At 41.5% G+C, this 23,021-nt stretch overlaps 1 protein-coding gene across 3 annotated transcripts in view; it reads right to left on the minus strand.

Moving 5' to 3' along the window:
* Window positions 1-22,623, minus strand: part of tbpl1 (TBP-like 1) — a 35,982-nt gene extending 13,359 nt beyond the window's left edge. Inside the window, exons 1-3 of one of the 3 annotated variants that reach the window (XM_067984857.1) lie at window positions 22,421-22,623; window positions 3,237-3,319; window positions 2,787-2,974 (exon numbers count right to left, since the gene is read on the minus strand). In XM_067984857.1, coding sequence (XP_067840958.1) covers window positions 2,787-2,921 — 135 coding nt within the window. In that variant the 5' untranslated portion in view covers window positions 2,922-2,974; window positions 3,237-3,319; window positions 22,421-22,623. Of the gene's footprint in view, window positions 1-2,786; window positions 2,980-3,236; window positions 3,320-22,271; window positions 22,370-22,420 lie in introns of those variants that run through there. The other 2 variants (XM_067984855.1, XM_067984856.1) reach the window with 2 other exon arrangements.
* Window positions 22,624-23,021: the final 398 nt, after the last annotated feature.

Here is a 23,021-nt window from a genome sequence, read left to right on the forward strand (position 1 = left end):
CCCTTTTTTGTTTACAAAAGAATCCTCAAAAGATAGACAATACCAGTGAATCACTCTATGGAGGGGCATTTCTGTACAAATCCATTTGTCTCTGTAAATGAATTCTGGAACACCATGAATACTATTGCTGCCCGCTGAGCGTTATTTCAGATGTAAATTATTGATTTTGTGGATAATGAAAGTACCAATGATGCCGAGGAGTAAAATAATCTATTTTATAATAACATTTATAATAAAAGAACAAAAAGTAATTCATGAAAGTGTTTTGCACTAAAGTAAATTATGCCAGCTTTTCTCCATTTTAAAGGAAGCATAAATGAGTGAACAGTGACACCTCATGCCCAAATGGAAGAATTTCAGCTTCTTAGTTGAGCGTTATTTCTTACTATAATCAACAAACCTACAGTGTCTGATATTTTTGAATTGCAATTGAATTTGTGTAGAGTTTGTGTTTGAACTATGGTTATTTGATCCAAAAAAAATAGGTTTTCCTGCAGATACTGAGTCTCACACAGATGGCACACAAGAAATCCTGAATGAGGGGCTCAGTTAGAATGAACAACAAAAAGAAACACAAATTGTATCACCGTGGTCCATAGTCAGCACATGTGCTGAAACCATATACTCCAAAGACCCTCTTGATTAAGCTCATCACAATTTGATTTTCTTAGTATGGTAAAGTGATGAATTCAGGACTCTATAAAAGACCTTTTATTTTTTTTTGAAAAACAGGAACTGTATTACTGAGAGATATTGAAATACTTCACATTAATATCACTTACCCCTAGAGTAACCTTCCTTTTTAAAGTGAACAGTCATCTATCTGTTTTACTATCTCAAAATTTAAGTAGATTTAAATCAGTGTTGCCATATAATTTGGTGAATTCTATTGACTTTAATAAAAACACAACTGTAAGCTCATATAATGTTTTTAAAGACACAAAATTAGTTTCAGTGACTTGAAGTCCTATGTCCTGATTATTCATTAAAATGGTTCAGTTAGTATAGTGAGTGGTGGCAGATATATTTAGAGGCTAATAGGTTGGAGTAATGTTTTAACTTGAGAAAAGTATCCATTTACTATGTTGGGGGGGGGGTGGGGTTACAGGAATACATTCAGGTACATGGCTCTACATGATTAGTGATGCTGGATCTTTATCTTCCACCAGGCCAGGAAGGCAAGGAATTCTGCAGAGTCCAGTTGAAATTTTGTTCATTCTCTTGAATGAGTTTTTTTTTGCTGCAAGAATCAAAGGCAGCCAATGAAAATGCACCAAAAGCTGAAGTTTGAAAATCAGTACCCAGTTACACAGAATGTACAACACAGAAACAGGCCATTCGGCCCAACAGGTCTATGCTGGTGTTTATGCTCCACCAGAGCCTCCTCCCTCCCTACTTCATCTAACCCTATCAGCATATCCTTCTATTCCTTTCTCCCTCATGTGTTTATCTAGCTTCCCCTTAAATGCATCTATGCTAGTCACCTCAACTAATCCTTGTGGTAGTGAATTCCATATTCTAACCACTCTCTGGGTAAAGAAGTTTCTCCTGAATTCCCTATTGGATTTAATAGTGACTATCTTATATTTAAGGCCCCTAGTTCTGGTCTCCCCCGCAAGTGGAAACATCTTCTCTACGTCAATGCTATCAAACCCTTTCATAATCTTAAAGGCCTCCATCACCCCTCAGTCTTCTCTTTTCTAGAGAAAAGAGCCCCAACCTGTTCAATCTTCCCTGATAGGTATAACCTCTCAGTTCCCGTATCATTCTAGTAAATCTTTATTGCACCTTCTCCAGTGCCTCTATATCCTCTTCATAATATGGAGACCAGAACTGTTCACAGTGCTCCAAGTGTGGTCTCACCAAGGTTCTATACTAGTTTAGCATAACTTCTCTGCTTTTTAATTCTATCCCTCTAGAAATGTACTTGGTTTCCATTTTTTATGGCCTTATTAACTTGCGTCGCTACTTTTAGTGATTTGTGTATCTGTATCCCGCGATCCCTCTGTTGCTCTACCCCAGTTAGACTCTTATTTTCCAAGGAATATGTGACCTCCTTATTCTTCCTACCAAAATGCACCACCTCACACTTGTCTATATTGAAATTCATTTGCCAATTAACGCCCATTCTACAAGTTTATTAATGTCTTCCTGTATTTTGTCACAGTCCTCCACAGTATGAACTACAGCCCCCAATTTGGTGTCATCCGCAAATTTTGAAATTGTACTTCCGATTCCAGCGAACAAATCGTTTATGTGAATGGTGAACAACAGTGGTCCCAGCACTGATCCTTGCGGAACATCATTTCCCACCATTTGCCAGTCTGAGTAACTATCTTTAACCCCTACTCTGTTTTCTGTTTTGTAGCCAGCTTGATATCCATTCCTACAGTAGATTCAGAAGTATATTTTTATCCATACTCTAAGCACCCCAAAGTCTATAGTAGCCATCTGCATTGTCACATGCTTTAATTTTATCTATATGCACTTAAATAGTTATTTTATAACAAAGCATTAGTGCTAAGATTAATTGTAGAAATCATATAGTGCTCATTAAGCAAATTAAGCATGAATAAACATGTGACCTTTAAAACTGAAGATCAGTAAACCACTTTGAAATCTACACATTTAAAAATTAACTAAATATAACAGGAAAGACTTAAACATATCTCCTGCTTATAAAATGATTTAGCATTGTTCACTGCAGCAGCATAGAGAAGGTCATATGGTTTCTTTCAAGTAATATGACAATGCAGAGGTGAGGACACAAACCGAATAGAACTTACCCCAACATCTCTTTTGTAGATCACATTTGTTCCTTCCAGTGCAATCTTTCGCAGATTTAAATGGCATCTTGTTTTAAAGACACAGACTACATTGGTTATCAAAATATCCAGTGCAATATCATTGTCTGGTTCCATGGGTATGGCTTGTTATCCAACTGACCAACAGACAGCATACCATCTAGATAGTGCTATACTAGATTAGAACAACAAAACGTTAAATTCATATAATTAAAAAAATGGATATACTATATAAAACATACAACAATAAGCAACTGTTACTCAATATCTGCTGGAGTGCCTTACTCAAAATAGCATCCATGAAACAAGGCAGTAAAATCTAGATGTTACTACAGAGAAGTCACATTATGCTAAGTATACTGCACAGAACCATGAGGCACCCCACAATTTTCTGGTGATGCACTTGAGAGTTAAGAATAGAAAGATACTCACCATGGCCAGCTGGGCAGCCAATTCCTAGAGTCTGAGTAAATGGCAAATATAAACAAAGTCGAGCAGAAAGAGTACCAGCAAACCTAGAAGTGAAATAAAAGCAGTACCTCAGTTAAGCTTAGTTTACAGCTTAATGTCCTATAAACTGCTGTCTGCAAAGTATAATGAATCCCTACAGAGAACCCTAGCAGTCATAAAAATATTATATTAAAAAATAGAACCCGTGCAATGAAAGCTCAAACATTAAAAGCAGAACTTGGACACATCTTTAAAGTATCAGAGAAATCAGTCAGTTTAAATGTTTATATAATAGATCGATGGTCAAGCTTGTTCTTATTTAATGCCTTAATTGTAGACACAAATTACACATGGCTGAAAATCAGGATGTATTAATGGTATATTACTGGTTTCAATTTACAAGTATCAAAAGAACTAGCTTGTGTCCACGTTGTTTTCCTTTAACACTCAAATAAAAATACAGTTCAATATTACTTGCGTGATATTCCTGTTATTTTAAGTCGTAAAACAAGTAGCCACTGCTTAATTTTCATCACAATTACATATAGGGTAGCAAGAATTATTGGTATATATGTATATTGTTACACTGGAAAATGTCTTGTCACAGTAATTATCATAATTGTTTGCACACACACACACACAGATAAGTTGTTGCAAAAATGCCTGGCAGAACTCTAGCAAACCTGGTCATGTGTTAAATGCTGACACTCCCTATTATAAACCAAAACACCAGTGACTATAAGGCATTTGTGGAAAACAATAAATGTAAAAAGTGGCATATGCCAATGGGTCTTAGTAATGGATAAAAGAATATGATAAAAAAGAGCAAACAGCAAAGAATACACTAACTCCAAATATCCCTATCCTATGATGCCTTGACAGAAATCCTACGTAGTAATAATCTTCTCCATCTGTAATTTACAAATTTGTTTTGTTGATGAGAAAAAGGTGAATAATCTTGTCTGAGAAAATCCTGATTTAAAGACTCAACACTTTGCAAGAGCCAGGCAGGCAATTAAGTGCACCGGAGAAGGGCAAGTTGCACCTCGCAGGAAAACAAAATGGAAGCTGATTATCAGCTGATGGCAGTGAGCCGAGGGTGCCCAGAACACTACATTATAATGAGGATGTCTGTCACTCCCTCCTCAGCACAATTATTCAAGGTATCAGAGAAAAACCAAATAGGAATTCCATCTCCACATTACTTCTACTTCAGCAACTGCAAGTGCTAACATTTTACTTAAAGCAATGAACTTTACTAGTATTTTAGCACACTAAGAAAACTTTCTCAATTCTGACAAGTTACTAACTTTGTGTTGGGTTAAGTCATCGAACAAAGTCCTGCTAAAAGGAAAATTTCGAACACATGTGCTTTAATATCAGTACTTCCACTATAAACTAATAAATCTCATACACATCCTTGAAAGCCTGTACTTCAATGGGAGCAATATGCAAGGATATTGAGACTTCTTGTATTCATAGAATCATAGAAATTTATAGCACAGAAGGCCATTCTTGCAGGGTGATCAAACTTTCTGAAGATAGTGTAAGCAACCATAATAGACTATGTTGCTTACAAAGTTAAAAAATAAAAGTGCAACATGTTATGTGAATAAAATGTTATACATAAGAAACAAGGAGATTTCAAAGAGATCATGAGGTATTCCACAGATATCTTTTTATTATAGGCATACAGGCAAAGTTGCAAATAAAATATAGCATGAGAAAAGACTTATTTAAATAGACCATATCCAATTTGCACAATCATGAACTCTCTTTCTTAACCTCTGAAACTTGGAAAATTTACAAGGAGATAAAATTCTTATGTTTCTTCCAGATCCAAGAAAGATAATCAAGCAAAACCTCCAGATTATCAATGTAAGTTGGCATTCCCATGGTTCAAAAGCATGAAACCAGTATTCCAATGAATATCTATAATTATATATTAAAAATCTTACATCTGTAAGCCCTTCCTGTCTACTTCTGATTGTCATATTTCTGTGTCAACTTTTCCCATTATAAATCCCTATGTCCACATTTATAATGGAAACTGCTCATAAAAACTTGTAACATTGTAATTACACTTCCCCGCCTGCAGTGTCGCGGTAGCATCTTAGTTGGCACCTCCCAGCTCCTCAGTCTGTACTACAGAGAAATTCTTACTCTCCAACCAACTCCACTTCTATGCTTCCCAAATTGGTCTACGGTTTGCTGGTTAACTACAGATATTAGGATATTTTAGGACAGAATGCATGACTTTAAAATAGGGACTAAATTATATCTTCACACCCTGGTCCAATTATTCCCTATCATCTAATACAGCTTCACTTGAAGACCACACTTAGCTCTGACTCCCAGCATGCAATGCCATGGGAGAGCAACTCATTAGTTCAATAATAAATATATGTTTTGGATCTACCACGAGTCTCATTTCAGGTATCTTATTTCAAGTGTCAAAAGTATATATATTATCTTGGGTACCTGACCTTTCACCAAGGCCATGAACTGGATATTTATGAACAACTGGCAATCTAAAATACCAACAATTAGCCTCAAATTGATTTTAAGATGCACCCATTTAGACCACTTCCTCACAGACAGCACCAGAGCAGTGGCTTTAAAAGGGACAGACTAGATTAAGTAAGCAGCTAAACATCTCACCTATGTTCATTCCCCGGACTACTTATAAGCAATGCCACAGGAGATTAGTTAATATATATAAATACTCCAAAAACTGTGTTTGCACATGTGCAGTATTCTTTTGCTTTTTTTTTAAAATGCCAAATTCATTCAGCCAGTTAATGTGCAGCAAGGAAATTGGTTCAGCAAAAACTGCTGTATAGAAGGTGCAACTCATTAAACACTTGCTGAAGGAATAAAGCATAGTAGTGGTCATTTTTGTTTCTTTTTGGTCCACAGGTTACAAGCAACCTGCATGCTTATTTGCTGACTGGAATTCCAGGTGTTCAGATCCAGGTCTAAGATGGTCTAAGCCAATTCAAATCCCTGAAATGTTTGGTTTCCCTAATGGGTTGTGGGATTAGTGCAAGAATCAGTCGTGCATTTGAATATTATCGAGCTCACCTGTGTGAGGGAACTAAATTAATAACATCAGTAAATATAGAGGGGTGGATAATTCTATGTCAGGTAACATCACACGTTTTCAGGTGTTTGGAACAGGGGCGGAACTAAGGTCAAAGGATTGGGGGTGGGGGGTTGTTGAGGTTCAGATTTGGCTGACTTGGCACAGCACAGCCACGACGTTCTCCAATAATGTGTTGCCGTTTGCTTCAGACTCGAAACCGCAATGCAGTCACGATCAGCAATTGAAAAGGGAGTAAATTATTGTTTTGGTCGAGTCCTGACATACAAAATTAGCCAACCTCGAAGAAATTGGGGTGATGAACCCCACCCCAAATGGCTCCGCCACTGGTTTGGAGTACATTCACCACTGGTGGTAAAAGAGTTGTAGTAAGTACCACCTCGACACATTTTCTATATACCAAATAACTGCCTTTCAATACCACACGTTGACTAAAAAAAAGCAATTAAAGCCAAATATGACACCAGTCCTCATTTGAAAAAGAGGGATATCACTATTATCTTTTGAGACACTATAAATGCATAGCGTCTATTACTAATTCTTGCTGAGATGTTACATTTTTCCCCTACCTATAAATTTTTAATGAAACCTATCAACAGGTATTCATCATCTCTCACTATGGTGTGATACTTGAAGTTTAAAAACAATAGAATTCTGATACCATGATAAAATTGGAATTTCCCTTTCTGGTCAAGTATAAATATTTCAATGTGCAACTTTAAAACTATAATTGGCAGTGAGCATGCTGTCTTTTACACACCCTAGGAAATCAGGTCTCAAGAGCGTAAAAGAGCAGCACACCTGCTAAAACATTCCAGAAACTGAAACGCTGTATGCAGTACCACCACCAAACCCGTTTCATTTCCACTTCTTTAATTAAAAGGTGCTTTTACATTAGAGAGGTGCACTACTAAAGCATTTTAAAAAAAATCAGTCTCAGGACGTATGGTGAGCCTTTTTCTTGAACCGCTGCAGTCTATGTGGTGAAGGTAATCCCACAATGCTGTTGTGGATAGGTAGGGAGTTACTGGACTTTGACCAAGCGACAATGAAGGCATGGCAAGATATGTTCAAGTCTGCATCGTGTGTGTGACTTGGAGATTATGGTGTTCCCATGCACCTGCTGCTCTTGTTCTTCAAAATGGTGGAGGTCGCAAGCTAGGGAGATGCTACCGAAGAAGCCCTGGCAAGTTACTGCACTGCTCCCTGTAGATGGTACACACTGCTGCTACGGTACAACAGAGGTGGAGGGGTTGATGTTTAGGCTATTGGATAAGGTGCTGCAAGCAGACTGTTTTGTCCTGGAAAGTGTTGAGCTTTTGGAGTATTGTTGCAGTTGTACCTCTATCCAGGCAAGTCAAGAGTATTTAATCACACTCCTGACTTGTGCCTTGCAGGCAGTGGTGAGGCTTTGGGGAGTCAAGAGGTAAGCCACTCACTGCAGAATACCCAGCCTTTGACCTACTCTAGTATTCATGCAATTTATGTGGCTGGTCTAGTTGAGTTTCTGGTCAATGGTAAGCCCCAGGATGTTGATGGTGGGGGACTTGGCGATGGTCATGCCACTGAACGTCAAGAAGCGGGTAGGCTTTCTCTTGTTGGAGATGGTTGTTGCCTGGCATTTGTGTGGTACAAATGTTACTTGCCACTTATCAGCCCAAGCCTGGATATTGTCTAGGTCTTGCTGCATGTGGGTATTGTCTGACGAATTGCAAATGGAGCTGATCATCAGCGAGCAGCCCCATTTCTGACTTTATGATGGAGGGAAGGTTATTGATGAAGCAGCTGAAGGTAATTGGGCCTAGGATGCTGCCCTGAGGAACTCCTGCAGCGATTTACTGGAGCTGAGATATGCATAGAACGATTGGGTGGACTTATTGAAGGGAGTTAAGGGATCAGCTGGTGTGGTTCAATAGGAGAAATAAGATTGGTGAAGTCTGGGGAGGGGAGATTAAGAAGAAGCATGGGGGGGGGGGGTACTCCCTCTAAGGCCAATATATTCTTACTAAGGTGCAGTGCCCAGAACTGAACACAGTATTCCAAGTGTGGTCTAACCAGGGCTTTGTATAGCTTCTACGCCCTTGTATTCTAGATATAAAGGCCAGCATTGCATCAGCCTTTCTGCTTATTTTCTGTATCTGTCCATGACATTTTAATGATCTATGTACATGGACCCCCAAGTCCCCTTAGTGGGAATGAGATCAAGGGAGCAGGAGGTGGGTCTCGTGGACTGCTTTGATTGTGGAACTCTTCATGCACAACTCTGTGGCACATTTTACTATTGTTACCAAAGGTAAATTTCAACTCAATTTACTAATAAATATCTTAGAAGAATGTGCATTTATGACCTCAAGACATCTCAAAGGACTTCACACCAATAGGTACTTTTCAACTGCAGTCACTCTTACAGTGTCGGGAAACAACAATAACTTGCATTTGTATAGAGCTTTAATGTAGAAAAACATCCCATGGTGATTCACAGAAAGATAATCAGACAAAAATGCATGCCCAAAACAGAGGGGATATTAGGAGGGGTGACTAAAAGCTTGGTCAAAGAGGTAGGTTTTAACAAGGGTCTTAAAGGAGGAGAGGCATAGAGGTTTAAGGTGGAATTTCCAGACAGCAGGGCCTAGATGTCGAGGGTGGGGCAAAGGGAGTGGGGGATGCGCAAGATACCAGAGTCAGAGGAACACAGAGTTCTTGGAGATTCGTAGGGATGGAGAAAGTTAGAGGTACGGACAGAGGAGTCCAAGAAGGAATTTAAAAGCGTGGATGAAACTTTTAAATTTGAGGCGTTCGGGGACCAGGAGTCAATGTAGGTCAGTGAGCGCAGGTGTGATGGGCTAGCAGAACTTGGTTGGGGATAGGATACAGGCAGCAGAGTTTGGGATGCTGACCAGGACAGCATTTCAATAATCGAATCTGAAGGTGAGAAAGGCATGGATGAGGGTTTCAGCAGCATATGGGCAAGTAGGCAAGCAATGTTACGGAGATGGTCTTAGGTGCAGAATATATGGAAACTCAGTTCAGGGTCAAATAGGACACCATGGTTGTGAACAGTCTGGTTCAACCCGAGACTGGGGATGGGGATGGAATCGGTGGCATCGGCTGAAGATGATGGCTTTGGTCTTCCCAACGTTTAACAAGAGGAAATTGCAGCTCATCTGACTAGCAATCTGACAACAGAGGTAGAGGGTTCGAGAAAAGTGGTGGAAAGGTAGAGCTGGGTATCATCAATGTACATATCGAACCTGACCCCATGTCTGCAGATGTTGTCACAAAGAGGCTGCATGTCAATGAGGGGGGGGTGGCAAGGATGCGAACTCCAGAGGTATCTGTGCGGGGGCAGGAAGAGAAACCATTGATGGATATGCTCTGGTTATGAATGGATAGGCAAGAGTGGAACCAGCGAGAGCAATCCTACTGAGCTAGACAGCAGAGGAGAGGCGTTGGAGAAGGATGGTATGATCATCCATGTCAAAGACTGCAGAGAGGTCAAGAAGGACAAGGAGGGATAGTGCACCATGATCACAGTTATAGTAGATGAATTTATGGCTTTGATTAGGGGCATCTTGGTGCTGTGGCATAGGCAGAAACCTCATTGGAGAAATTCCAAACTGGAGTTACAGGAATGATGGGCATGGGAAGCAACAACACATTCCAAGATTTGGAGGGGAAAGGAATGTTGGAGATGGGGCAGTAGTTTGCATGGACAGAGGAGTTGAGAATGCATTTTTTGAGGAGGGAAGTGATGACAGTGGTTTTGAGAGAATGGGGACAGTTCCTAAGGAGAGGGAACCATTTGCAGTCAGCTAGCATGGAGGCCAGGAAGGGAAGTTGGCTGGTCAGCTTTAGGAATAGAGGAACAGGAGTAGGCCACTTAGCCCCTCGAGCCTGTTCCGCCATTCGAAGAGATCACGGTGGACCTGTGACCTAGCTCCATACATCAGCCATAGCCCCACATCCCTTAATATCTTTGGTTAACAAAAATCAATCAATCTCGGATTTAAAATTAACTGAGCTAGCATCAACTGCCGTTTGCGGAAGAGTTCCAAACTTGTACCACCCTTTGCGTGTAGAAGTGTTTCCTAACTTCACTCCTGAAAGTCCTGGCTCTAACTTTTAGGCTATGTTCACTAGTACTAGGACTCCCCAACCAGCAGAAATAGTTTCTCTTTTTCTCCCCTATCAGTTCTCCTTAATATCTCAAAAGCTTCGAGCAAATCACCCCTTATTCTTCTAAATTCCAGAGAATACAACCCTAGTTTATGTAATCTCTCCTCATAATTTAACCCTTGGAATCCAGATATAATTCTAGTAACTCTATGCTGCACTCCCTCCAAGGCCAATATATCCTTCCTAAGGTGCGGTGCCCAGAACTGAACACAGTATTCCAAGTGTGGTCTAACCAGGGCTTTGTATAGCTGTAGCATAACTTCTCACCCCTTGTATTCTAGTCTTTAGATATAAAGGCCAGCATTCCATCAGCCTTTCTGCTTATTTTCTGTACCTGACCATGACATTTTAATGATCTATGCACATGGACCCCTAAGTCTCTTTAGTGGGAATGAGATCAAGGGAGCAGGAGGTGTGTCTCGTAGACAAGATGAGGGCCTGAGATGAGATAGGAGAGAAACCAGGGGAAGACCCAGGTTGAGGAATAGGACAGGGGGAGCTTGGAGTAGGCTTGGTTATTGGACAAAGGGAAGGAGGAATGTGGTAGAGGTAGCTGAACAGATGCTCTCAATCTTAGTGCACATGAGCCCATGAGCTCTTCGCATATTGTTGGTGAGGGTGGAAGGGGCAGGGGAAGAGGGGTTTAAGGAGATGTTGGTAGTGGAGAAGAGTTCAGTATTATTTTTGTTTTCAAGAATAATCCTGGAGCAGTGAGCAGTTTTGGCATAGGAAAACAAAGTCCAATAGTGCTTTATGTAGTCCAGCCTGATCTGGCAACAGATCACGATACAGTTGTATGCCAGATAGGCGAGAGTCTGCGCCCCTTGGACTTAATGGAGTGAAGGTGGGAGGCCTATCAGGCAGATTGACTAGGGTGGGAAGAGAGTAAAAGTTTTTCTGTGGACAAGGGCATCAAAAGTGTTGGGGAGGGACTAGTTGATCAGATAGACAGCTGCAGAAGAATTGTGGCCGACGGAGGGCCAAAGGCTAGACAGTTGAGAGTTTGAAAGTGTTGTTGTAAGTGACTTGGTTGGGGGGGGGGGGGGGGGGGGGGGGGGGGGGGGGGAAGAAGAGAAAGTTTTTTTTCTGGCAGCGGATTAGAAGAAAGTGGGGATGTGGGTGGTGAACGATACAAGGAAGTGGTTGGAGATGGCCCTGTCTATGATTGAGGCCATGGGAGTAGAAGCCATGTGAGGTGGCAACAGGTAGCCTTGGGGTTATCCAAGAAGGGATTCAATCCTAGGACAGTGGCAAGAAAGCAGGAAGGCCATGGCTTATTTGGGATGGGGCGGAGGAATGAAATGTGACTTGACTGGGTAATTGGGAGGGAAGGGTCAAGAGAAGAAAAAAAATAGGTGATAGAAACAATGGGCATGTGTTTGGTATGGCAGCCAAAAATGGACATGGAGGGAATTCAGGTTACACAGGCATGGCAAAGACTAGGAGAGACATGTCCTGGTTGTAAATGGAGGACAGGAAGGAGAAAATATGAGAAACATAACAAATTTGTGTCACAACAGTAATAAAATAAATGACCAAATAATCTTGTTTTGATGTTGGTTGAGCAATAGATGTTTGCCAGTACACTGCCAACTTCTCTCGCTCTTCTTGAATAGTGCCATGGGATCTTTTGCATTCACCTGAGAAGGCCTTGATTTTAACATCTCATCTAAAAGATGGCACTTTTGATAATGCAGTACTCCCTCAGTACTGCAATGAAGTGTCAACATGGATTGTGTGTTCAAGTCTGCGAAACCACAAACTCCTGACTTAGAGGAAAGAGTGCTACTGCTGGGCCAAAGTTGACACTTGTAAACTTTAGGGTCCCACCTTCTCTCACACACACACACACACACACACACACACACACAAACACACACAAAAACTGCATGTGCAAAGTGCGATCCAAAGTAAAATATGGCCTCCAACTGAGGGCAGTACATAAAGCAGGTCTTTCAACACCATTCATCTGGGATTTCAATCTATAATATAAAAGTATCTTTAAATGATAACTGATCATTTGCATCAATGAAAAGGCACTGGGTTCACAAGTGAGGAAAAATCTTTTATTTAATGCCTTCAACAGAAAAGGCAAATAAATTACACTGGATTTTTGTACACCCTCATAAGAAAATATTTTAATATGCAATTTAGTGTGATATAAACTAATAATTGCAACGCTACAAGATGCATATGCACAAGTCAGAATCTGTAGGAGCCTATAAGAGAGTCAACAACAGAGTGAAGTAGCACATCGAACATGTGGTGCTGATGATTGTCTGCTCAATTCCAGGGGAGAACTCTAAGAATCTGTTTCAGAAGATCTCCTAGCTATGTAGGATAGCTAGTTTTGGATCATTGTGGTCAGGATATTAATTACAAATCTTTGGCTAATTGTGCCAAGCTTACTTGTAAAGGGCTGAATTATACTGGTTATCTCACTGAGCAGCTGGCACCGGTGTAAACCCAACACAGCATCCATGTACATTCTGTGTCCTAAATTAGAAGACACATTCCCTAATTTCTGCTGCCTCATGTTGTGACTATGTCCTTTCACATCGATTTTAGGTGACTTCTTGAATGTTGACAGCCTTTTGTAAGGTAGCCTTGTGGAGGTGCCTGGAATGGAAGCAAATTCACATCTTGCGACTTCTAGGCTTCGTTATGCCTCTCAGCATGCTGCATCTGTGATTGAACAGATTTTACCCCCTCCTCATTCTTCAAATCTTGAGGTTCATCTTCCTCCTAAGGCAAGATGATCAAGATTTGGTTGTTGGCTGGGCTGTGGATTAATCATCTGTGAAAATATGAAGTGGACATTATGAATTAAGACATTGTACTGCACATCAGCTCAGAAGATTATGTTTTAAAGACAAGTGCATAAAACATTTGTGAACTTTTATTGTTTTACTTTCAGGAATTCAGAACGTGAGGACAAAACATTACATATGTGTGACAATTTATAAAATTATTCATATCAGGTTTGTTTAAAATACATGTGGTTATAGAGTGAATAGCATGAAGTAACTTACCAGACTTCAAAAGTCAGTGGATGCAGTTTCACCCTCCCACTGTTTAAAATTAGTGGCACTCTCCATTCAGCAGCAGTTTTTCTTTCTTTTGTGACACATCTCCACCTTGGCCTTCTATTTCAGACCTGTACCATCAGTTACCTTTAAAACATGCCACCCTTTTTAAGATCATTCAGAAGTTGCCTTACATTCATTAGCATCCCTAATAACTTTGGATACAAGGCTCATTTTATGAAGAACAGCTCAGTTATTGACACCTAGAGTTGCTAGTATTTTGTTGGGAATCCAAGACAGTATCTTTTAAAAAATAAATTGTTAATAATCAGTTACAAATAAGGTTGACGAGCAGCAGACACAAGTTGCCACATGGGGTTGTGATATAGTGACTATAATGGAGACCTAGTTTAAACATGGGTAGGAATTAAACATTTCTGGCTATGAGGTATTCAGGAGACAGGGAAGGAAAAAAAACAGGAGGAGGGTGGCAGCATTGATCAAGGATAATATTACAGTTCTACAGAGGGATGATATACTAGAGGGTTCAAAGACAGCATCTCTTTGGTTAGAGTTAAGGAACAAAAAAGCTGTTACATTGCTGAGTGTTCACTACAGACCTCCAAATATTGAGAAGGAAATAGAGGAGCAAATCTGTAGACATATTTCAGACATATGCAAAAATAATAGAGCGGCAATAGTAGGGGACTTCAATTACCCTAATATACACTGGGGGGGGGGGGGGGGGGGGGAAGAGTAAAGGCAAGGAGAGTGAAGATTTCTTAAAACGTGTACAGGAGAACTTTCTTAATCAGTATGTTTCTAGCCCAATGAGGAAGGAAGCACTGCTGGATCTAGTTCAGGGCAAGTGGAGTGTGTTTCAGTGCGAGAATATCTGGGTAAAAGCAATCGTAATATAATTAGGTTTAAAGTAGTTATGGAAAGGGATGAAGAAAAATCAACAGTGAAAATAACCAAATAGAAGAGAGCCAATTTCAGTGGTTGGCCAGGAAAACAGTAAATGAGCAATGGCAGGCCTTCATAGAATCATAGAATTACGGCAAAGGAGGCGGCCAGTCGGCCCATCGTGTCCGCACCAGCCAAAAATGAGCCTCCCAGTCCAACTTAACAACACTTGTTCCGTAGCCTTGTAGGTTATGGCACTGCAGGTGCATATCCAGGTACTTTTTAAATGTGATGACGGTTTCTGCCTCTACCACCCTTTCAGGCAGTGAGTTCCAGACCCCCACCATCCTCCAGGTGAAAAAAATTTTCCTCAACTCTCCTCTAATCCTTCTACCAATTAATTTAAATCTATGCCCCCTGGTTATTGACCTCTCTGCTAACCTACTCTATCCCCTCTAGGCCCCTCATCATTTTATACACCTCAATTCAATCACCCCTCTGACTAAAGAAAACAACCCCAGCCTATCCTATCTTTCCTCATACCTAAAATTCTCCAGTCCTGGCAACATCCTCGTAAATCTCCTCTGCACCCTCTCTAGTGCAATTACATCCTTCCTGTAATGTGATGACCAGAACTGTATGCAGTACTCAAGCTGTGGCCTAACCAATGTTTTATAAAGTTCTAGCATAACCTCCCTGCTCTTATATTCTATGCCTCGGCTAGTAAAGGAAAGTATCCCGTATGCCTTTTTAACCACCTTATCTACCTGTCCTGCTACCTTCAGGGATCTGTGGATATACACCCCAAGGTCCCTCACTTCCTCTACACCTCTCAGTATCCTCCCATTTATTGTGTATTCCCTTGCCTTGTTTGCCCTCTCCAAATGCATTACCTCACACTTCTCTGGATTGAATTCCATTTGCCACTTTTCTGCCCACCTGACCAATCCAATGATAACTGCCTGCAGTCTACAGCTTTCCTCCTCACTATCAACCACATGGCTAATTTTTGTATCATCTGCAAACTTCTTAATCATACCCCCTACATTTAAGTCCAAATCATTTATACCACAAAAAGCAAGGAACCTAGTATTGAGCCCTGCAGAACCCCACTGTAAACAGCCTTCCAGTCACAAAAACACCCAACCATTACCCTTTGCTTCTTGCCACTGAGCCAATTTTGGATCCAACTTGCCACTTTCCCTTGGATCCCATGGGCTTTTACTTTCCTGACCAATCTGCCATGTGGGACCTTGTCAAAAGCCTTGCTAAAATCCATGTAGACTACATCAAATGCGTTACCCTCATCGACCCTCCTTGTTACCTCCTCAAAAAATTCAATCAAGTGCACCAGACATGACCTTCCTTTAACAAATCCACACTGACTGTCATTGATTACTCCGTGCCTTTCTAAGTGATGGTTTATCCTGTCCCTCAGAATTGATTCCAATAATTTGCCCACCACCGAGGTTAGACTGGCCTGTAATTACTCGGTCTATCCTTCTCTCCCTTTTTAAACAACGGTAAACATTAGCAGTCCTCCAATCCTCCGGCACCACGCCTGTATCCAGGGAGGACTGGAAAATGGTCAGAGCCTCCGCTATTTCCTCCCATGCTTCTTTTAAAAGCCTGGGATACATTTCATCTGGGCCTGGTGATTTATCAATTTTCAAAGATGCTGATCCCCTTAACACTTCCTCTCTCATTAAGTTTATCCCATCCAATATTTCACAGTCCTCCTCCTTAACTAAAATGTCTGCATCATCCCTCTCTTTTGTGAAGACAGAGATAGTTCGGATACAGACCAAGCATATTACCATACAGAGGAAAGAAGGGGCATCCAAAGCTAGAGCTCCCTGGTTAACAAAGGAAATAGAGGTTAAAATAGAACAGAAAAAGGTTTTGGCAAATGTCAGGTATAGAATAGTCAAAAAACAGGCAGAATACAGAGAGTACATGAGGAAATTAAAAAAGGATATAAGGGCAAAGAGAGGGTATGAAAAAAGATTAGCAGGTAACATAAAAGGGAACCCAAAAATCTTTTATAAACCTAAGTAAAGGAATGGTGGGGCCAATTAGGGACAAGAAAGAAAATCTTCTTGAGGAGGTAGAGGGCATGACTGAGGTACTGAATGAGTACTTTGCATCTGTCTTCACAAAAGAAGAGGATAAAGTTAATGTTGCAGTAGAGGAAGAGGGAGCAGAGATATTGGATAGGATAACAAATAGATAGAAAGGAGGTGCTAAATTAGGTTGGCATCACTCAAAGTAGAAAAGGGTGAAAATAGCAGAAGCTCTGACCACAATCTTTCAATCCTCCTTGGATATGGGCCAGAGGACTGGAGGATTGCAAATGTTACACCCCTGTTCAAAAAAGGGGAGGGGATAAACCTGGTTACTACAGGCCAATCAGTCTAACGTCAGTGGTGGGGAAATAACTAGAGACCATTGTCAAAATGAATTCTCACTTGGAGAAGCTTGTTAAAGGCAAATCATATCTGACTATCCCGTTTGATTTCTTTGATGAAATAACAGAGGATTGATGAAGTTGGTGCAGTGTATGTTATATATATGGACTTTCAAAAGGCATTTGATAAAGTGCCACATAACAGGCTTATTTGGAAAATAGAAGCACATGGTGTTAAAAGGTATGATGGTACCTTGGGTACGTAATTGGCTAAGGGATAGGAGGCAGAGAATAGTGGTGAACGGATGTTTTTCTGACTGCAGAGAAGTATGTAGTGAGGTCCCCCAGGGGTCAGTATTAGGACCATTGCTTTTCTTGTTATATGTAGAAGACTTGGACTTGGATATAGGGAGTACAATTTTGAAGTTTGTGGGTTATACAAAATTTGGCAACGTAGTAAATGGTGAGCAGGATAGTAGCAGACTTCAGGAGGACATAGACAGACTGGTGAAATGGGCAGACACGTGGCAGATGAATTTTAATGCGGATAAGTGTGAAGTGATTTACTTTGGGGGGGAACAACATAGAGAGGCAGTATAATCTAAATTGTACTATTTTGAGGGGGGGGGGGGGGGTGCAAGAGCAGAGGGACCTGGGGGTGCTTATTCACAAATCTTTGAAGGTAGCAAGGCAAGTCGAAAAGACGACTAAGTATATTGGATACTTGGCTTTGTAAATAGGAGCAATGAATACAAAACAAGGAAGTCATGCCAAACCTTTACAAAGCACTGGTCAGGCCACAGCTGGAGCACTGTGTATAATACCGGGCACCACACTTTAGGAAGGACATCAGGGCCTTGGAGATGGTACAGAGGAGGTTTACCAGGATGATACCAGGGATGATGAGCTTCAGTTATGTGGAGGGATTGGAGACGTGGGATTGTTCTCCATGGAGCAAAGAAGGTTCAGGGGAGACCCAATAGTGATATTCAAAATTATGATGGGTTTTGATAGAGCAAGTAGGGAGAAAGTGTTTCCTCTGGCAAGTGGGTCAGTAACCTGAGGTCATAGATTTAAAATAATTGGCAAAAGAACTAGAGGGGAATTTTTTTCAGAGAGGGTTGTTAAGATCTGGAATGCACTATCTGGAAAGGTGGTGGAATCCGATTCCATAGGAACTTTCAAAAGGCAATTGGACATTGTACTTGAAGAGGACTAATTTGCAGGGTTATGGGAATAAATTGGACCGCTCTTTCAAAGTGCCGACACAGGCACGTTGGGCTGAATGGCCTCCTCTGCGCTGTAAGATTCTATGATGCACAAATATATGGATCTCTTTCCCGATGAAAGGTGACATTCAGCCCTCTAATTTAGAGGTTAAACATGGTTTTCTTCATGTTTATGCCACTTTGCTAGAAGATACACTCATTAAATATCAAATGGCTCACTAGTTACACAGATTGATAAAATTATGGTAATTTATCAAGACATTTGATTTCTCAGGGTACACAACAGCAAGTTACTGTATTTAAGTGGTGAAAATCCATATTTTGAGCATTGTTACCATTAAACTTGGTTAAATGCCTTCGTGCAAGAGTCTTCCCCAGTTTCTAATACAGGGGCTGGATGGAGTACTATGTCCAATAGTGTAAATAAGTTGATTTAACATCAACAGGGATATATAGATTAACACAACGTACAACTTTATTTCTCACGGAGAGGTACATAAAAACACTAACAGTTCGATTAGCCACTAACAAAGTACACTAACGGAGCAGAATGCACAGGGCACACTGGCAGTAACATTCTGATTCAGCACATAGGGTGGACACTCCCATAACTTGCAGGTTTGTCAATATGCAGAATTTGCTACTGAAGTTCATAAAAGAAGGCAACAGTACTTCTAGAAAAATCCTCATATTATAGTATGATACTACTAGAATAATATGTACTTCCATGTGCACTGTACTAGAAATCAAGAATATCACTTGTTCAAATTACACATAATTACTTAGAGGATGTCTTACCATCAGGAACCCTTTCAAAATCATCTAGACAGTTTGAAATAAGATGAACTCTCAAATTCCATAGTATTTTTTTTTGTAATTTCTTAGAGACCAAGTCTGCTTGGATACAAACTCAATTTACCAAACAAGTAATACTGCATGCAGGCAAGGCTCAATGAAAACATGAGCAGGAGACTCCTACTTAGGGACCTCCAGGGTACAAGAAATCAGGGCCAGAGTAAGTCAAATTAGGTTATCACATGGGGTTGATATTTTTACTAGCTTTTTGGGGATTGCATTCCATGATCTTTGTATGAAAACAGCAAAATGGTAGCATTGACATAAGGCGCATCCCTCTGATTGTGGTGACATTTATGCACATGATGTTATTTGTTGCTCCCAGTACTGTGGATTTAGCCTCTGACATGCCTCTATTAGTAGCTGGCAACTATTTCTAATACAGACATGAATAAATTTGACGAGGACATTGTATGGTGCATATGTGCATACGAGTTGAGTACAGTATCACATTGAAGATGAAGATGAATGCCTATAATGTAAGCAATCTAACTCTTCTGCATAGCTGCAAGACATGAATATGCTACAGGCATGTGAAAGAACTCAAAAAATTCAATATGTATCATTTGTAATTGATACCATGCATCAAACATCAAAAACAGAATCACTAACACAGAATCAGGTCATGAAACACTATAAATGTCATCAAAGTGATGCTCAACAAAGCAGTTTTATTTTTTTGGCCATGTCATGTGACTACTGGATAGTATACTCCTAAAGCAAATGTTCTCCTGTGGGACACAGAAGTAGCACCTAGAAACATGCAATCACAAGGCATGTAACATCCCCACTAACAACTAGGATGATATTAGCACTGGATAGGATGTGATGGATCAGTTGTCTTGCACTTCGGAAATGAATACCTGTGCAAGTTGAGCAGAAATCAAAAAGTAAAACCATACAATAGCTGCAACATCTAAGTAACTCAGATTATCCTAAACTGCAACAAGTGGAAAAAGATCTGTGATTCCTGTCTCAGGCTCATTCGTCACCAGCACAGGCTCCAGAAAATCTGAGAGATTTCTGGCAATGCAAACATCTCAACCATTTCTACACATCAAATATACATTTACATCACACAAGATGTCATCTCTGACTGGTGTTATGGTTTCTTAGTCTTCCCATATTAGTGAATCATTCACAAAAGAAATAACAAAACTACATCCATTCTGGCCTGTGATCTATTTGCCTGAATTGCAGCAGACAGTGGAAGAGTTGTCCTCAGATGGGGTACTTTTACCATCCACCACCAATTGATAATTCCATCATCTATTTTCAACAGCCTGTTCTCTCAATCAACAACGTCAACTGGTATTACAAGGACTGACTCGGAAACAAGACAAACCATTGTGGCATGCTGTACTCGCTTATACTCAGCAACTTCACCAAGCTCGTTTAGTCTTCAAATAGAGGTAAGCAATGCCCACTTAGATGCAGCAAAGAGGTAAGCAATGCCCACTTAGATGCAGCAAAGAGGTAAGCAATGCCCACTTAGATGCAGCAAAGAGGTAAGCAATGCCCACTTAGATGCAGCAAAGAGGTAAGCAATGCCCACTTAGATGCAGCAAAGAGGTAAGCAATGCCCACTTAGATGCAGCAAAGAGGTAAGCAATGCCCACTTAGATGCAGCAAAGAGGTAAGCAATGCCCACTTAGATGCAGCAAAGAGGTAAGCAATGCCCACTTAGATGCAGCAAAGAGGTAAGCAATGCCCACTTAGATGCAGCAAAGAGGTAAGCAATGCCCACTTAGATGCAGCAAAGAGGTAAGCAATGCCCACTTAGATGCAGCAAAGAGGTAAGCAATGCCCACTTAGATGCAGCAAAGAGGTAAGCAATGCCCACTTAGATGCAGCAAAGAGGTAAGCAATGCCCACTTAGATGCAGCAAAGAGGTAAGCAATGCCCACTTAGATGCAGCAAAGAGGTAAGCAATGCCCACTTAGATGCAGCAAAGAGGTAAGCAATGCCCACTTAGATGCAGCAAAGAGGTAAGCAATGCCCACTTAGATGCAGCAAAGAGGTAAGCAATGCCCACTTAGATGCAGCAAAGAGGTAAGCAATGCCCACTTAGATGCAGCAAAGAGGTAAGCAATGCCCACTTAGATGCAGCAAAGAGGTAAGCAATGCCCACTTAGATGCAGCAAAGAGGTAAGCAATGCCCACTTAGATGCAGCAAAGAGGTAAGCAATGCCCACTTAGATGCAGCAAAGAGGTAAGCAATGCCCACTTAGATGCAGCAAAGAGGTAAGCAATGCCCACTTAGATGCAGCAAAGAGGTAAGCAATGCCCACTTAGATGCAGCAAAGAGGTAAGCAATGCCCACTTAGATGCAGCAAAGAGGTAAGCAATGCCCACTTAGATGCAAATGGTTACAGTAATGCCCACTTAGATGTAAATGGTTACAGTAATGCCCACTTAGATCCAGCAAACACAGGTACAATAATGCCCAGTTGAAACCAACAAATACAGGTACAGTAATGCCCATTTAGGTCAAGCACTAACTGACTTCCTCAATCACCTGGAGCATTTAACAAAGCCACGCCTGACCACCACCGTACTTGGCTCTGGGTTAAATCAGACATTCTTTTTGCATTTTGCAAGAAGCATCAAGTGCGAGGTTGGACTGTATGAACTCGAAAAACCTCAACAACAACAAAAAAGGCCTCGTTGATGCAGAAGAAACACGCATCAATCAGCACGAACACCACGGTCCACCTTCTTACGCTGACCGCCAATATGCAAACAAAAAAACATACCATTAGCGAGTTCCACACAACCTCGCTGAGTTCACTGTTAATCACGGATCGAGCGAGTGAACGTGCATCACTGCGCAGCAGCTGCCAGGTCTGGTTAGAGAACCTCAGATATTACCCTACCAGCCCACCGAGGGAGCTGCAACATCGCTGAACCAACTCGGGCTATCATCCCCAATAGCAACAGACCTCTTTTTGTGTGTGTGTGCAAGTACAACACAGTAAAGCGGCGAGATGACAGGTAGAGTGCGCTCCTCGATTATGTAAGAGAGTTTGCTTGGTTTCCACACTGGGATTTAAGCACAGCAGCGATTTTTTAAAAAAAAATAAAGAACGGGGGCCAACCACGGCGCCCGAAATAACCGGCCCCCAACAAACGTCCGGCACTTTGTGGATAAACCAACTAATGGGCCCGCGTCAGCAAAGCGACAGGGCGAGGAGCGCTCTCTCCCCTGCCCTGCCCTGCCTGTCCTGGAGCTTCGTTGAATCACCAACGCCACCGGGGTCTCTCTCTCTCTCTCTCTCTCATATACACGTGTGAAAAAGGACAACAGAGACTCACCACCGCCCGCCCGCCCGGCCGGCAGGAACCCGCTATTTTACCACCGCTGATTTCTTCCCATTTTACCCAAGGCCCAAGAAACCGGATATCGGAAACTCTTGCCGCGCATGTTCACAAACTACTAAAGAAACTAATGAAAGCCTCCTTACAACACGCTCTCCTCTCGGCTCGGCTCGGCTCGGCTCGGCCCGGGATTTAGTCGTCGCCGGCTGTGCGGTTCCGCGGCCGCTCCTTCTGTTTGTTGTGGTGGGTTCGGAACTCGGCGGTTTAACGGTTTAATAGCGACGTTCCAACACTGTTAGTGTTTGAGCACACATCCAGAGACCCGGAAGCGTGGTGGCCCGCTCTGACTGACAGCTCAGCCCACCAGTCGGAGCGGGGTGGCTGAGGTACGCAGCCAATGCGGGCGGCCGATGGGCGGGATTTCCTCCGGGAAGGGGCGGGGTTTGGCTGGTGCGCGCGGGCTGGGTCGCGTCAGTCCGTTTCGAAATGAATCGGGATTTGTAAGCGGTTTGTTTTCGCTCCACTTGACGGCGAACGAGGAGGCAAAACCCCGGGAGAAGGTCGAGTAGGCCCCAGTATTGGGGGGTTAGCAGCCCTGCGGCTGCAACCCGTGGATGTTTTTATATTCAGAAATTTTACATAAATTGTGTTTACAACTCTGGTTCAAATCTTCATTACAAAAATAGACCGTTTGGTGATGACAAAAAATTACATAGAATTTACAGCACAGAAACAGGCCATTCGGCC

Source organism: Heptranchias perlo, chromosome 5 (assembly GCF_035084215.1).
Source record: "Heptranchias perlo isolate sHepPer1 chromosome 5, sHepPer1.hap1, whole genome shotgun sequence".
NCBI lineage: Eukaryota > Metazoa > Chordata > Chondrichthyes > Hexanchiformes > Hexanchidae > Heptranchias > Heptranchias perlo.